This window comes from Calonectris borealis, chromosome 22 (assembly GCF_964195595.1).
Source record: "Calonectris borealis chromosome 22, bCalBor7.hap1.2, whole genome shotgun sequence".
NCBI classification, from domain to species: domain Eukaryota; kingdom Metazoa; phylum Chordata; class Aves; order Procellariiformes; family Procellariidae; genus Calonectris; species Calonectris borealis.
The window spans coordinates 7445835-7463022 of NC_134333.1; the positions used below are offsets into that span (position 1 = coordinate 7445835).

General features: G+C 47.4%; 1 protein-coding gene across 28 annotated transcripts in view; it reads right to left on the bottom strand.

The window, feature by feature from the left end:
- The window catches only part of MAPT (microtubule associated protein tau), a 60023-nt gene that overhangs the window by 23488 nt on the left and 19347 nt on the right, over positions 1-17188 (bottom strand). For 17 of the 28 annotated variants that reach the window (XR_012676893.1, XR_012676895.1, XR_012676894.1 and 14 more), the window contains exons 2-6: positions 8842-8930; positions 7368-7454; positions 5874-5960; positions 4169-4234; positions 408-1322 (exon numbers count right to left, since the gene is read on the bottom strand). Coding sequence is in view for 25 of the 28 variants with exons in the window: in XM_075171301.1 (XP_075027402.1) it covers positions 408-1322; positions 4169-4234; positions 5874-5960; positions 7368-7454; positions 8842-8914 (1228 nt within the window). In the remaining 3 variants the exon portion in view is untranslated. Of the gene's footprint in view, positions 1-407; positions 1323-4168; positions 4235-5873; positions 5961-7367; positions 7455-8841; positions 8931-15160; positions 15530-16894; positions 17021-17188 lie in introns of those variants that run through there. The other 11 variants (XM_075171315.1, XM_075171323.1, XM_075171321.1 and 8 more) reach the window with 5 other exon arrangements.

A 17188-nucleotide genomic window follows, 5' to 3' on the forward strand; every position in this document is an offset into this window, starting at 1 on the left:
GTTAGCCCCGCTCCAACATGCCAGAACCACGTCCATCCGCTCTTCGTCTTCTCAGGGAAGGTGCCAGGTGTGAGTTAAGGTGCCCACCCCACAGATCCAAGGAAATCAAAAACAAAAACAGGTGAACAAAGCATGATCGGGGACACGCCAGCACCATGCAAGGGACGCAAAACCGAAGCGTAAGGGTCTGGCAAGTATTCCAGGGCATCCAGGATAAAATTAAAGAGGGAAGGAGGGGGAGGGAGAAGCAGCGGCGCTCTGTAGATCAGTTCACAGCAAAGGTCCAGGCCATTTCCCAAGCAGCAGGATTCAAGAGGTGGCAGCAAGCTGAAGTACTGGTTTAGGCAGCCTTGTCGTGAGCAAGCCACCGGCAACGTGAGCTCAGGGCAGGCAAATGTTGCACACACCTTTTAGGAGAGGGACGCGACTGATGGCTTTATCTGCAACATGGGCACAAGGTTTCTTCTTGGGCGTCCGGCGTTCTCCTGTATCTGGCACAGCCTCTTCCAAAGGAGCATATTTGCCTTCCACGTCATCTTTTAACTCAACGGGGAGTTTGGCTGTTTCTAGCAAGGGTCCAGAATCTTCTCCCTCCCCAGGCTCCGCTTCTTTTTGGGAGATGATTTCAGAAGGCTCTGATGGGGTGACATTTGTGTCTTCTTCCCCCCTCAATGGTTGTCTCCTCTCCTCTTGGTCCTCTCCTGCTTTATGTGATTGAGTTTCAACAAGAAGTTCCTCTCTTGGTATGTCTCGGAGGACATCTTTGGACTTGCTTTCTTCAAAGGCATATTCTTCAAGAGCTTCCTTGGGTGTTGCTGGACACAAGCCCATTTTAGGTCCTAGTGAAACATGCTGTCCCACCAGGGAAAGCAAATCCTGTTCCGAAGTTTCATCAATATCACGGTCTTCATCTCTTTCCCGTCTACTGGCATCTTCTTTTAACGGAGCTCTGGTATATAGAGGAGATGGCCCATCTTTAATATGGGAGTCATGTGTGCCACCTGCTCCTGCCAAACCCTCAGCGCACACATCACGACCTAGCTCTGTTCCCAGCGCTGGATCCGCACCAATGCCTTCTCTGCCTCGATGATCCCACAACCCATTGTTGTCTTCAGATGCTCTGGAGCCTTGGTACATATCCAGGGGTATTGGGATGGTGACCTCGATTCTGGTAGGAGCTGCTGTTGTAGCCTTCGTTTCATGCGACAGAAGAGGCTGCTGAAGAACCCCAGCTACCTGCTTTGTGGGCTGGCTTTCTCTTTTTATTGCATCTCCCACACGCTCCTGAGGGCCAGGCTGTAGCTTTGAAGAGCTTGGCTCCCCTGGAGTTGAAGACGCAGGGTACGAAGCATGGGCAAACAATTAGCACAGGCATGTCAAATAGGTAGTCAGTCATGTAATGCTGAAGAGAGACTAAGGATTTCTACTATCAATCTAGAGGAGAAAAGCAAGTCCCACACTGCCCCACTGAACAGACAACTCACTTCTACAGTGGCTTTTGCCTTTAAAGGAACTCTTATCCCCGTGGGATCGGACATGCACCAGTGACATCCTCTCAGAGCGCAAACCATCTCTGCTTTGTCCTCCAGATCATCTCTATTGGTCATGAGCTCGGGGAAGAGCACTCCTACGACTCCTCTCTTATTGCTGGGTATTTCAGCAGCCAGTGGAGCAGACAGCCTCAGTGGAAAGGACTGTAAGTAAAAATGTGGCTGTAGCCACATGGCCACAGCAATTTTGGACTATGCACCCGCTCAGGCTAATCAGAGCTCCAGCACTACTGCCACCATTTGGGCAGAGTAGAAAGTGTGACATCTAAAACCCAAAACTAAAGGTCACAGAGACACAGATATCTCTTTTTGGGTTTTTTTAGGGGGGTAAAAGAGAGAATTCCGTTCTATTGCTGATCTCATGCGTGACACAGACCTTTACAATTTCACCCACCCACTGCTGCATTAAGCCGTATATTCCAGTTGAGCTGGAGCTTTTCTGTTAGGAATTCATTCAGCTGAAGCAAAGATGCACTGAGCAATGGAGAATTCACCCTGAACATAGGTAAATTGCTTTAAAGTGAACTGCCCTAGTAAGAATGTGCATGTTATATTATGAATTTGTCCAGCTTCAAATACTCCTTGGTCTTTTTGATCAGGTAAACTAAAGAGCCTAGATCAGAGCACTTCAGTACTGAGATTTCAATTGTTGCTTTGTTAGATTAACAAACAAGATTAAAACAAGAAAAGAAGAAGTCAAGGCTGACTCAGTCTTTTATCAATTTGCTCCCCATTTTAAGAAAATATAATGGTTAATTGAAACTACCACACAAAGACTTCTGAAATTGTGATTTAAGAAAAATCTTAAATTGGCACCTATTGGCAAATAATATTTGAAATGTGGCATCACATTTTATAACCACAGGGACTTGAAGGGTGTTTCTGCAGTAGCCAGCAGACCATCCTGGCTCATTTCTTCTGCAAACGAACAGCATGACCATTGACGACGGCGGGCGCAGAGATGTGGACAGTCAGTTCATTAGCTGTACTTCCATACTCCAGGACCTGTCGGGGGTTCTGAGGCAAATGTGCGGCACAAGGTCAAGAGCTGGCAGAATGCCAGCGCAGCACAAACTGTGAATCAGAAGACGCTTCTCTACCTGAGACTCCAAAAGCATTTTAACACGCTCCATCTTTACTGCAAAGATCATTTTTTCAAATCCCACAACATGACAAATGAAGGTAGCTAGTAATAAGATGTCCAAGACTCTATGTGTGTATCGATAATCACATTTTCTTCCGAATCAAAGAGAACCATTAAAAGGAAGCAGCACATTATTACCAGTCCACTTTCAGAGAAGTAACAATTTACATAAGAACCTAGAAATGTCATATATAGGTTATATCAGAGCTCCAGCTAGCTGCATGTCCCCATATCTGACAGCTGAAAGATCCCAGGACAGTACAGAAAGGTCTTATTAAAAATTTGGTGAGAAACAGCAGCTAGAACCAGACTGAACAGGGCAGACAGAAGAGAGAACTTCACACCCCTCCTGCTAGCAATCTTGATTTTTTTTTTGTAGTGGCGCCACTATTTTAAATACAGGAGAGTTGCTAGTCCAAGAACCCCTGGACAGGCAAGCAAAGGTTTTACTTTAATTGCAGGGAGCAGACTGCACATAACTGTGCTCATCTGTGTGTGGAAAGCAAAGACAACCTGAATTCTGCCCTGAGCTGAGAAGGCAAAGACTTATTTACTTCTTTAAAAGGCATGGATGTCTGTAAATGCGCTAATGCAGCCACAAGGAGGAAAGACGCTGCCCAAGCAACTGGAGGAATTTGTTACGTCTACTGCGCAGAAAACTACCTTACAAAATGGGGTTTAATTAAGATTTTAAACAGCACAAATTAGCACTATGGTGTATCGGTGCTAGCAAGACAGCAATATCAAAGTGAGTTTGAACCCATAAGTCTGCCCCATCGGGCACAGAATTAAGCTAGCACTGGATGCCTTGGGAAAATCCCGTCCTGAAGTTTTCCATCACGTCTGAACTGAACAGAGACAAGAGAGGCTTTCCAGATAGCCAAAATAATTTCTTGGCTCATCTGAGCAGACGCACTACTAATGCTCTAAAAACGCTCACTGCCCACCGTGCCTGGCTTTGTCAGTCACATTCCCTAAGACTGGGATGAGAAAAACACACCCTTAACGTTAAAGTCAGGGCATCAGTGAGTAGGTTTGAGACATGTTTTACGTTAGAAAGAGACACAGTAACTAGAGTTAAACAATTCACTTATTTTGTGTGTGACACACAGGGCCCAAAACTGACTCTGTTCAAGGCTGAGCAGTTCCTCCTGGCTAACTGCACCATCCTCACTCTGATTATTATCTTTTCTAGCCTCAAGGATGCCCTGTTTTGCCACTGGACAAACAAGCACCAGTGCTTCAGCCACCTGAGAGAGAAATTTGGTGCGTGAAAAGCTGCAATTCCCTGAAATGAGCATGTTGGAACTTTCAAAGCATGTATGACCCTCCCCTGTCAGGAACAGGGAGAACTGCACAACTGCTCGTACACTGCAGAGCATTTGCATTACAGAAGAAAATTCCCAAGGCACTAGCAACCAGCCGCACATGTGGGCAGCAATAACTGGACCCCAGTGACAGATGATTCACTAACCTTGAGCTGCATCTCCTGCAGCGTGGTCCTCCAGGTTGGGAGTGGCTCCTACGCCTGCCTCTTCAGCTGGTCCCCGTTCAGAGAAAGAAGGGGAAAAACATGATCACAACAAGAGTTAAGTTTAAGTGTGTGTCTGGAGAATTTATTTACCTCCCTGATGATTCTGCCCGTCAGCGCTGTATTATGAGCAGAGCAGTATCAGAAAGGCAATCAACCCACACCGATGATGGATCTAGGTAGATCTATTCAGCCTCTGCTGTACCAGACTGGAGGAGCGTTTCTCCAACTTGCACATCCTGGGTGGCAGGTTAGTACAAGCTCCTTCAGGCAGAGGTGCAGAAAACAGGCTGTTAAGGAGCAGGGAAACTTGTGGATTTATATCCCCTCTTCTTCCCCCACCTAGCGTTTACCTTGCCGGCAGCACTCACATGAATGTCTAACTCTTACCTGAGCCCCACCTTCTTGGTGTCTACTACCTAGCTACTGTAATGATCTCTGCCGAGGCTATTTTGACACCAGTAAATCCGAGTCTGATATAAATCTGACACTTCAGGAATACCGGTACATTAGAGAAGGACAATTTTCTTCACAGCAGTGATGGTTTGTCTCTATCGGAATTTTTTCAATTTATTATACGACTACTTTCAAACCAGCTTAATCAATCATATTTGTATGTCACAGTTCTACAGTCAAACTAGGACTTTCTCTGTTTTCCCCATTTTTTCCCAAAGAGTTCAGGACACACAGCTTATTCCTGGCTCCCTGGTACAGTCAGATCTTGAACCAGAGACTGCACATCCTTGCTAGTAGGCGAGCCACTCTGCGTTTCAGCCCAGGGCTCCACCAGCAGCCTGGGGACTGGATGCAGGATAGACAATTTGGCTCCCCGAGGGAGTGTGCTGTGGGCTTGTTTCAGTGTTCAGGCATTGGCAGAAACCCATTTCCACCCACTACCTTTCTCAGGTCCTGCCTGATGCTTCCAGGAAAAGCCAGTGGCTACCGCACAGGGGACACATACTCATTTTTCACATACAGACCTGACTCTCCCAGGAGCTCCTGCCCTCTTGTACACACACAGCACTGCTGCAGCTCGCTCCCTTCTTACTCTGCCCCTGAAAGACCCCCATTTCTCCCTGGAAAACCAGGCCCAGGTGAAGTGATTCCCCAGAAAGCATTCAGTCTGAATTAGCCACTTCGCTTCCTCTGCATTATCCTTAAAACGCGCCGGCAGCCACAGAACTGCTGCAGTGGCCTGGTTTTCACCTGCCGCTTCAAAGACAACCGCATGGGCTAGGCTGAGCGAGAGCACCAGTGAGACAAGCAGCAAGGTCCTGCGGTGACCGCCTCGCCTCGCCAGCAAAGCAGGGCTGCTGGCAGAGGGGCAGAGATGACTGGGATCTGCAGGTAAGCGCTTAGCCTGGAGATGGGAGGTGAAGCCACCACAGATATACCAGATAGAAAGATTGTCAGATGGGGAGCTGAGAAAGAGAGAAGAAAAAGCTGCGAGTTTTCCCTAGGATGGGGAAGGCAAGAGGACAATTGTAAGCTAGGAATTATTTCTGCAGGGCATGGAGAAGAAAGAAGCACGCATCAGAAGCAAAGCATGCCTGCGAAAGGTTTTGCAGTGTTATTTTTAAGCACTAACCAGTCCCGCTCTCTGCTCTGTCTGCATCAAGAGATGAAACTGCACCTTGGGCTCCCTCACCTGTGGTTCCTTCTGGGATCTCCCCGTGCTGTTCGACACCACCCTGATCCTCGTGGTCTCCTTCCTCCACTAAAGGTGCTGTGGCATCTGAAAAACAATGCAGCTTTCACATAGCCGTTGAGTGGCAAAACCCTGTGGAGGCCAGGACATGCCTGAAGAACTTTTTGCTCAGAAAAGCACCCGGCTCCCTCCCTTGGGTCAGTGCTTGTGGAGGGAGACAACTGAGCATGACACGGCAAAGCCAGTATCGCAGGGACACCATCAGCTGTCCCCTCTGCCACACAAACTACACATCTCCAGCGTACTCCTTATGCAGCTGAAGGCTTTACCATAAACACTGTCTGAAAATGCACAGCTAAAGACAGCCACTGGTGCCCGATCTGCATGCACAGCAATGCTATCTGCATGGGGACGTCACTGGTCTGGAGCAGGAAAGAACAGCTCCCATCAGATACCTTCATAAACCACCCGAGCACTGCGATCGCGTCGCACTCTGGGCAGCTCCGAGACAGACAGATACCTGGCTCCATCTACCAGAGGGATGTCTGCTCATCATGACAGCCCCAATCCAACTGGAAAGAGGGACAATATCCCCTTCTGCACCAGCCAGGTTTTACACACTGATTTCTTGAGCCACATACACAGGAACAGAGCCGCTTCACAGACGATCAGTCAGCCCACACCTCCAGTGGAACAGGGCTGGAACTGGTCAGCATCTTTGCCCACCTTTCTTTTAGATAAATTTTGCAAACTAATGCTTTTACCTGAAGTTTCCAAGAGGCAGATACTTGGGATTAAAGCAGCCACAGGAACAGAAAAAGTGGAGCTAATTAAAACGGTGAAAAAGTCTCCAGACCACTTTAGAATTAGATTCTTTCTATAAACATGGCATTCAGATAACACTTTGGAGCAGCACAGACACGCCCTGAGTCCTACCAATATGACCTTTACATCAGCACAAATTTTTGTTTTATGTATAGACTCTGCCCACCTCATCATTCCAGCATGAATCATGCTGTACTAATGAACATGTAAATACAGAGGGGGCAAAAAACCAGCTATGAGGTACAGCTAACTGTGGAAGGGAACACAGCAACCAGGACGTGCTGTCAGTATCTTGGGGGAGCACAACGATGCAAAGCTCTGGCCCTGGGAATGCACCACATGGGATTGTTCCCGGCTGCGCTGAGCTAACAGGACCTGGCAGTCACTGTGTAAAAAGTCTTCAGGAAACAAAACGCAAGCAACTTCCTGAACTATAAATACTTCACCTTCTCTTGCCTTCCAACCCACTCTCCACCTTTAAAGCTCATTATCTCATTCTGCAAAGTGGCAAACATCACATGCGATGAGACTAATGAAGAGCATTTGTCCAAGAGTGCAGACACTCCTCCTGAGAAACCCCACCAGAACACGGCACGGTGAGTCTTTTGGCAAGGTTTACCACAACCCCATCCATCATGGTTTCAAAGCAGTAAGTCAAAGAGCTCCCACCTTCCGTAGTTGGGGTGCTCTTAGCGTCAGATGTTTCAGAAACAGGCTCATCCGATCCATCATCGACTGGTATCTGAAGGGGATAGCCTGGAAAACATTCAAATACTTAGAACAAGTCCTTGGCTATGAATTATGGCCTGTGCGTTACGAACTCTGATTGCCCAGATCCACAGCAGTAAGAAACTGTAATTGGAGAGTATAAAACACCTGAACTAATAAGCAAGCAAAGCGTGAAAATGCCAACCAAAAGCACCAGTGTCATCACCAAAAGGAACAAGCGGAAACCCAATCAGCAAAAGAAAAGCCCAGTGAACTGGACAGCTAGAAACAGCAAAGCATGGTACAAGCAGGAAAGAAGATCTTAGCAACGTAAGCAGAAAAGATGTACAACTTCTGAGTCACTGTTGTCCTCTCTGCCATTTCTGGAGCCATTAGCCTCCCTCCCAGAGCAGGCTGCCGAACGCTTCCATGATGCGTTAATTCTAACCACTGCAAACCAGCAAGTCTTTGTAAAGGGCCTGGCGTAGCACATAATGTGCTGTGCGAAGACTTGGTTGCAAAAGTCATCTTTTGGAAGAGGCACAAGTTTCCTCTCTGCAAGGAGTCTGGGCAAATAAAATAATGAGAACTGGAGAAAACGACTTGGAAAAGAAGATTCAAACTAGCATAAGCAAAATCGCTGGGAACCTATGATGTGCGAAGCTGAGGCTACAAGCTGAGAGGAGCTATCAGACTGAAATGCATTACAGAACCCAGGATGAATGGATGCTATGGATTCTCTCCAGGACAGAGGCAATCCATTTATCTGGTGTAAACTGTGTCCAAAGCACCTCAAGAAAAGAAAATTAAGATGATGTTTATATGGAGCATAGCCGGGAGTGAGTCCCACCAGGTTTGCTGGCGTTACGTGGGTTTCCAAGCTCAGTTGTGGAGCATGGTGGAATGAGAAAGGAAAGGCACCTTGAGAAATGCAGATCTGACATATGGGGCAAAAGACTCTTGCATGGCCTCTGCTCCCAGAGCTCTCTGTTCAGTTCTCCCCATTTCCCTGTGCAGGTGAGAAAAGCAGGCAGCAAGCAGCATCCTTGAGCTGTGTCTCCAAATAAAAGCAGTGCTGTATTTTAATAGCGAACTAAGGAGTGGACACAGAAACACACATTTGCAAAGCTACAGCAATAAGATCATCACTAGCCTGGATACTGGGGGTTGTTCTGCTCTTGCTGGGCAATGATATCAAACAGCAGCATTTTCCTACGACTACGAACATCAGAGCATCTTGTGGGCTACCCACTGTCCACTGGCTGCAGCCGGCTGATCCACGGTAACGTTCCAGACACACACACCACCTCCTCCTGGCCGTCCCCAAGGACCCCTCACACCCCTCGCACGCTGGCCCTGCTCTCCCCACTTCGGTCATTCTCTCAGCAGTGGGCAAGGCATGTCCTTTACACCATCTCCTCCTGGAGGTGCTCACCTGATGGGATGTGCTTCTCCTGGCCAGCTACGTGATCCTCCATCATAGTGACGTCCTGACGCTGCTCCGCCATCTCTCAGCAAAGTTACCTGAAGAGGAGAGTAAAAACAAACACCCATCAGGCAAAACCTGACACAACATGCCTTCATCTGGAGTCCAGTTTTGGTTTGTCGGCCAGTTTCCAGAAGCATTAAACATCCTATTCAAGCAATGAGCCAACAACAGCCAACCACCTTTTCAGACACTGTAAGAAGATATCTACTTTGTTCACTCTTCCTGATGAGCCGTGAAATCACACCATTGTGTTCGGGGAAGGTCACAGCTCAAGATACATGTTACCTACTGGGTTTCACACCAGTGCTGAAATACTCCCCAGAGCATCTAACATTAGTGCCTCCAAATTCACCAGGAGCGTGTTTTGTCCGCAGTCATCAAGTGGAGGAGGACAGCGGGAAGGCAGTGCTAACATACCAAACTAGCATCTAAATGGGCTGCCCCACCCAGACCACTCTTCAGCAGAGCTGCACCAAGCTCTCAGTGCAGGAGGTCACAGCAATCCACACTCAAGACAGAAAAAATTCACCTAGGGGCATGAGCCAAAAGGAAAACACGGATTTTGCATAAAAGACATTTAAAGGAGCAAATGTTCCTTGTGAACAAAGGGAAGTTCTAATTATTTCTGCACGAGGAAAAGCATGTGCCAGTCACTGCATCCATCACAATAAGGATATAGGCAACTTCTGCCCAGCTGCAACATCAAAATTCCGCAGGTATTTAAGATGTCCCAAGCAAAATGACCATTCCGGTACACACAGGACACTGCTCGGCCACTGTTTTGTCCCAGGTGATCACCGGGAGCAGCACGCTTAGTGCAGACGTACTTCTGCTGCACGCTCCAAACTCTGCATTTGCCAATTTAATCAGTCACTGAACAGAAGTGTCTGCTGGCAAGGTGTGACGCTGCTGCAGGAAGGGATGCCTTCTACCCCTGTGAATACACCCAGCAGGGATACACAGCTATAACAACACACTGATCATCTTACAAGCAATCCAAAAGTGACATACAGGGGTAAAGCAGGACTCTCCAGAGATGGATTTGGACCAGGCACTCTTAGAGAAGAGGGTCTCGCTTGGCTGTGGGTCTGAGAGGACAGCACAATGGCTGCTTAACCCTGAATCCTTCTTGCAGTGCTCAGAAAGTCAACACCATGGCACAGAGCGAGGCACAATAAATAGGTCTGGACACTGGAGTGGAAGTAGAAAGGTGCTAAAATTCAGGGTTATTTTTCTAGCGTGCATTTATTTGCAAAAGGAAATTAAGTCGCCAACAAACATTATCTGCTTCTGTGAAGCCAGGACTGTGTTTCTCCTTATTCTCCATGCTGGCTGGACAGACACTGCTTTTAGTTGACTTCCTAATAGCTGATATAATTACAGCCATTGGCAGTGATTAATAACCAGCTATTAGTGTAATCGCACGTTTTCCATGACCGTCAGGAGCGAATGAATCCAGCAATGAAGCTCAGGTTACCAGCAGCAAGGAAGCAAACTCATGTGGTTTTGCTTGCTGGCAATAAATTAACTGGATATATGGAACTACGCAAGAGAAACTCCAATGCTAGTAACCAGATCTCTCACCCATCTTTTTTTAAGCCTTAGCAAGATGACTATGCAATTTAATTTCTGCCTTAGACAGCCACAAAGTCATTTGACAGAACTGTACCAATTAAGTTCAAGAACTTGTCCTGAAAGGAAATCACCCATAAAAATAGAGGTATAAAATAGGAAAGAATTAAGTACCTAATTTTTTCCCCAAAAATGGTGAGTCCTAATTATTTGGACATATGGCTGCCCTCCTCTCAGAGCTCAAAGGATCATATTGATTATATCCTGGTCTCATCTGGCTGCCACTTGATATTATTTATAGGTTTGCTTAGCACTGAAATAATAAAATATAACGTTAACCTAGTGTACAGGGCACAAAAGCAACTTGGGCATGAACATGAGTGTAAAATGACACACAAATGTGCTGCTCTTGTGTGTGTGTGCATGTACAGAAGAGTGATTTCTCTGCCCCAAATGCACACACGACACTGGGTACAGTTTTCCCCACGCACTGCCCTGTCTGTTGGTAGGAAAACATGGATGGGAGAAGCAGTTCCTCCTCCACTCACAGCTGGTGGTCCCTAACAGTCCTCCCAGCCCAGCTCAGTTCACTAAACATCTACAGATATTAACATCTTTGCTTCCCAACTGCAGACCCAGAGGCAAACCACTCACAAATCCGCAGTGCTGGATTTAATTGAGGCTTACTGTTTCCTCACTCTGCCTCCTTTTCTCTCTTCCTCCCACCTGTTTTTTGGAGAAGAGCAACTAGTGTCTCCCCCAATCTCTCTGGAAAGATACATTAAGTCCTTTCTTGTCTCTAGACAAGAATTTCCTGGGACACCATCCAGAGAGGACTCCTAGCTTGACAGCTAGTGAGCTCGCACACCCCGCTGCAGGCTCATCTGCTGGCTCCATGGACAGCATCTGACACAGCCGAAGGTCTTCCACTTTTCCTCTGAATAGAGCATTTAGCGTCTGTGCAACCCTGGCACAGCAGCAGTGAGCCATGATTCAGCAAAGGCCGGTGGATCTGCTGGCGGGCGCGTGAGGCCGCCTGGTCACAGGGCTGACTGTCGCCCTGCTTCCCACTAACCTGCCAGTGCCGGGGCTTTTCAGCACAGAGAAACAGCCGGGTGTTTTTCAGCGAAGCTGACGATCTTGCTATCTGTCTGAGCTTTGCAAGAAGGCCTTTAACGCTGTGCTGCTCACAGCTGGGCAGAGACAGCCCCTGTTCCCAGTGAGCTCCACGCGTGGCAGGATTCAGCCATCTCGGAGCTAAAGGACTGGAGGTGGGCTCAGGAGAATGTAGCCATTAATTTTTCAGAGACAAAAGAGAAAGAGCTGCCTTTTCTGTTACAAGGAAAAAAGCACCACCGAAAGCCACAAAGATCCATGAAAAAACCACTCAACGAGACCCTAAGAGCACCCGAAACCTGGCTGCAGCTTACGAAACACCCTGGACGCTCATCCATTTGGACACGGTGATTTTGGGGGCCAATGCACAGTTTGCTATGGAGAGCAGAAGCATCTCCCAGCAGATGAAGCACTATGTCCTCCCACCGTGTCTGCAGCACAACAGGCAGAGGAGCAGAGTCACTCTGCGCCTGAGCCACTGTGTGCCGCAGTCAGTGGTGGAGAAGAACAAAAACTCCTCAAACTGGCATTAGCCAAGGGGCAGGGAGGGGGATCCAGCTCCCACATGGTTCCCACAGCATCCTGCTTTTAGCTGAAGAAATGCCCACTCAACAGATGCCTTTCTCACAAGCGCTGCCCCTCCCGTGCAGCTCGGGAAGCATTTCCTACAGCTTGCCCTCCAAGGCCTGGCACAGCTGAGATTTAAACCCATTACAATAGGGCTGATGAAATTTCATCAGCACCAGATAAGCAAATAAATAACATTAAGCGCACAAAGCAATTCAATAGGTAAGTACGAGTGAGCCGCCACCACCATTATCTCTAAACTGCAAAGCTCTCCCAGCAGAATTTGAAATACACAGGTCATATAATCATACAGTCCTATTCACCAGCAATGTCATCTATAAAGATATTTTATGCCTCTCCGATGGATGCTGAACTTCATTCTCTCCCTCTTTCTTTTTCATCCATTGTAGACGTCAGCTAAAAGCATTGCTCAGTCAAAACCGTACTGATGATGCACAGAGTTTTGGGACAGATCTGTCCAGTTGAAACCAAGAAGCAAAACTGAATTGCCTATATGCAAAACCCTTCTTATTCTAGTCGGGAAAGTCTCAGCTGTGCTTCAGGTTTTCACTCAGGTAATAAATTCATATGACTAAAGAGAACTTAAACCTTATTAAAACTGCATATTTTAGATTAGACTTTTTAAACAAAGATGGTCTGAAAATTGTGCATTTGAAAAACTACTTTGAATTTTGAAAAAAGTCTATAATGATAATCCTATTTGTTTTTCAAGTGGGGGAAGGGGAAATCCCTCTTGGGGAAAACATAACATTAAGGGGAAACAATGTTCTCAAAAACTGTAAAACCAGCCCCACCTTGAAGCAATGGTTCAGTAATGAATAATTACAGCAAGGATAGCTGCGCAGAGATAAACTTCAGCAGCACCCTCTGCTTGACAGATAAAGCACAAACCCTCCTAAGAATCTTATCCATTTCCAGCAGAACTATTCTTGTTAACCAGGGACACTATCTAAAAAGCAACAGCCTATCCCATAATTAACAGCTCCTCCAAACCTCACATTTTTCAAACCCACAGCCCGCCTTTCGAGAGAAGAGGCGTATTGAGCAGTCATTTTGAGCTGTGCAACAAGGCACACAAGGAGGCAAGTAGGGGGGCAAAGTTTTTCTTGCCAGGAGCAGGAGAAACAGGCTGATTTCTGACAGTGCAGACTCTGCCCGCCGGTACCTCTGGTGTTTGCCTTGTATGTGCAACCTAGTTAGGGCCCCAAGCATAAATCTAGTTTGTCCGAGAGGGGAGTTTAACTGATGACAGCCCAGCCATCTCCTGCCACCAAATGCAATTGCTTTACCATTTGCATCGGTGTTAAGATGAGACGCCGGCTGGCATACAGCGTATTTCACTCCCAGGCTTGGAGATGCTTTCCCAATGGTAAAGGATTACAAACAGTGGCCTCCAAGCCTCCAACTGGCTTGAGAGTTGAATATTGCCATCCCCACCCTCAGACCAGTGTAACCTGGAGAGGAAGCAGATATTCCAATATGCTGTAACCGGGGTGGGCTGGAGGTGTGCGTGGATCCACCGGCGGAGCAGAGGGAGCGCAGGGTGGCCCATGGCATTCAGGCCACCGGGCGACTCTGGATGCACTTCTCCACGACTCGGCCAGCTAAGCTCAACACTGCGGTAACCAGGAGCAACTCTCATAGCATTTGCACAGCATTTCATCGCTGAACCGGACCCCAGAACAGTCCCTGCAGGCCTGTGTTGTAAAAAATGTTAGGGGCTAAAAGCCAAAATAGCAATTTACACCCCAACAAGCCCAAAGCATGCAGAACCACATATCCAGTAAGGAAAAACCTTAAGTGAAATGATGCAAACCTTTAACAGCCATCGACAGCACTGAAGTTTAGGTCAGGAAGTGAAAGCTATTAGTCAGCTCAAGGTCCACAAGACATTTAAAGAGGAAAAAAAAATAATTTTCCTTGTGGAGTTTGGCAAGGATACTGAAAGCAACATCACTCCTCTCACAGGAGGTTGCAGAGGCCTGACAGTAAAGCCTATCAGCTTTATGTGATGGTTCCCACACTGCCTGCAAACCACACACCGCCTTTTGTCCAACACCCACAAAGGTCTCCGTGCCAGCCCGCAGCCAGCCTGATTTTGCTTCATTTGCAGGATGCACTGATCATGAGTCGAGACACCAGAGCCACATCCCTGACACCATCCTGCATTCGTGCCCAGGAGAGCTAAGCCATAAATGAAAGCACTGCTCTTCCTCCGCTGTCCATCCTGCAAATTTATTTTCTAAATAGCTTGTTAGGCTTGAAGGCATCAACAAAATGGCTTCGTCTGGTCTGACAGCAGAAGTAAAAGCTACTAGAGCACAGCTGGGGTGGCACTGTTAGAGTAAAGCCAACTGCTCAATTCATGGCAACCTCCCGCCCCAGCACAACCCACACACGTGAAAACTGGTCCAAACAAAACAACTGCTGCATCATTCCTCCAAGAGGAACTGTAACAACGGCTACAAATACTACTTCATAAAGAGGGAAGGAGAAAACCAGGATTAAAAAAGAGAATTAAATCAATAAATGAACTAAATACATGAGAAGATCCCAGCTAAAACACATTTAAGCCCTGTTTATAGGGCATAAACCAGCCCCAGGTGTTGGAAAGAAACTTCTCCTGTAAAGCAGCATGTTTCTCCTGCCTGGTGACCGCTCTGCGCTGCAGACGACGAGACCACATGGTGTCACACAGCCCCATGCCCAGTCTGCAGCAGCAATTCCTGCACAGCCAGCGAACAGGCACCCCGGACGTCTTTCTGGAGCGCAGTCAGGACACATCACCACCAGCACAAAGACACAGCAGAGCGCTCATTCTGCTGCCGCTCAGGCTAACCACCAGCAAACCACGCACAAAGCCTCCAGCACTCTCCGCCTGGGAAGATTTAGATCCCAAATTAAGTCAGGCAGCCTGAAGTCTTAATCCCTTGGCAAAAGGTTTCTTCGCAATGAAAGGTAAATAAAACCAGGGCTGAAAACAACATACCCTATTGAGAGTGGCCCAGCAGCAGAGGGGGAAAAAAGCAGATGCCGAGGACCACACAGCTGTGCTTCGGTGGCGCTCGGCCTTGCGTAATCTGTGCCAGACGACATCATTAGCACTGTCACAAAGGAGCACGAAAATGCATCCCCGCAACCCTTCTGGTGCCAGGAGATGAGTGCTCCCACGATGCCCGTCCAAAGGAAGTGGGTCAGCAGCTGCACCCCACTCACCCGTGGGCCCAGCAACACGCAGGGCTACAACCGCAGCCTAAGGATCAACAGGACACAATCCAACAGCCGCCGTTTCTGAACGGCCGCGGGATTATCCCCGACCACAGAGGAAGAGGTAGAGTCTTGATCTGCAGCAATTCAAACTGCGCAGCTCCAGGGATCACGAGTCTGGGAACTAACAGCTCAATTTACATACACACAAATCCCAAAATAAACTAGGCGTTGGCAGATCTGTTTGCGGCTGGGTGCGGGGGGTTACTAGCCACACACTGGTAAGAAAATAGAGGAAAGAGAAATTTCAGCAGAAGGTGAGTGCAATGCTTTGAGAGATACTGGCTGGATTTGCACACTCTGTACTCATCAGTGGGTCCAACCAAGCAGCTCCATCTTTCACATCAGCCACAAAATGTCCAAGCAATCACCCAGCTAATTTCCAGACACGGGCAGAGTAAAGCCTCTTGGCTATTGTGTCTTGTGCTCAGCCGCAGCAGTGTCTTCCTTCTCCGTTATTTAATCAGTAAAGGCAGTAAGCACCCACTCTTGTTACTTGAAAATGAAAATTCAACAAACATGAGCTATCTAAGTGTTACTTCTGAAAGGTGATCAAACACAAACAGGGTTTTAAAAAAGGCATCATTCCATCTGAATTACTTAATTAAAATTGAATGACAGCCCCGTGAAATACCATCAGCCTGAAAGGCTGTTCATAATTCATAAGCAACTTTCTTTTCATCTCCTTTGGGTACTTTTCCAAGCACTGTTTTTCCGAGAAGCTGACAGAGGAAGGAATATGGACGGTGATCTCATTAATCTCAGGCACTGCCTAATGTGTAGTGAGCTGAGAAACTGCATGGAGTTTCAAGTTATCTAGTCAAGAGGCTAGAAAAACTTCCTTCAAGTTCAAAGAGAGACAAATGTCTCTTAGAACAATAGGAGGGAGTTGCAAAAGAAATAGTCTCAAAAATGCATCTTTCTTCTTTTTTTTCTTCCACACTTCTTCCTTATTATAGTTCAAGTGACTCCTTGGTGGCCTGGAACTTTTGACACCTTTCCCTGCGGGCAGGACACCTTCCATGCAGATATGCGATGGCTTTGGGTTCATAGCAGAACAGCTTTGAGGCACAGGAGCCTCATCACAGCAAGGGTGGTCACACTAGCTTCACGCACGCCTATTTGGGACCTGAAGGTTACTGAGACTAGGCAATAAACAACTCCCACACCAGTTAATGACGTATTACCAAGTCTGGAAAGGAGATGGGGAAAAGGGACAGTGGTAACACTGAGGGCTAAGAAGCGCCAAGCAATGAGATGCTACGATTCTGTACAAACAGCATCAAAAAAAAGCTGGGTTCAAAGACAAAAGAGCTCAGGGAACCGTCAGTAAATAGCCCTTACAAATCTAACCTCTCCACAGCCAAGAGCTCTGGAAGCTAACTGCTGGGGGTCACCAGCTGGCAAAGGTCTCCAGGGCACACTCGTGGCTAGAGAAAAGCCAAGGGATGCTCACGTGCTGACAAGTTCCTCAGTGTTGCTGAGAATTAAACTAACAGAATTTGCCATCCCAAATCAGCTTAGGTCCAGTTCAGCAGCTGCCTCCAAGCAGGGTGGCAATTAGGAGACCAGATTATCCAGGCACACAACTCCAGCCCACGGCCCGAGCTGCAAGAGTAGCTGGACTCAGGAGATGGGAAATGGTTTTATCTGCATGTCTCTTCTCTGCCCAAATAAAAGGGCACCACAAATGCGGTCTCCTCCAGGAAGAAGAATGTGCTGGGAATTACTTGAGGGAGCATACACAAGT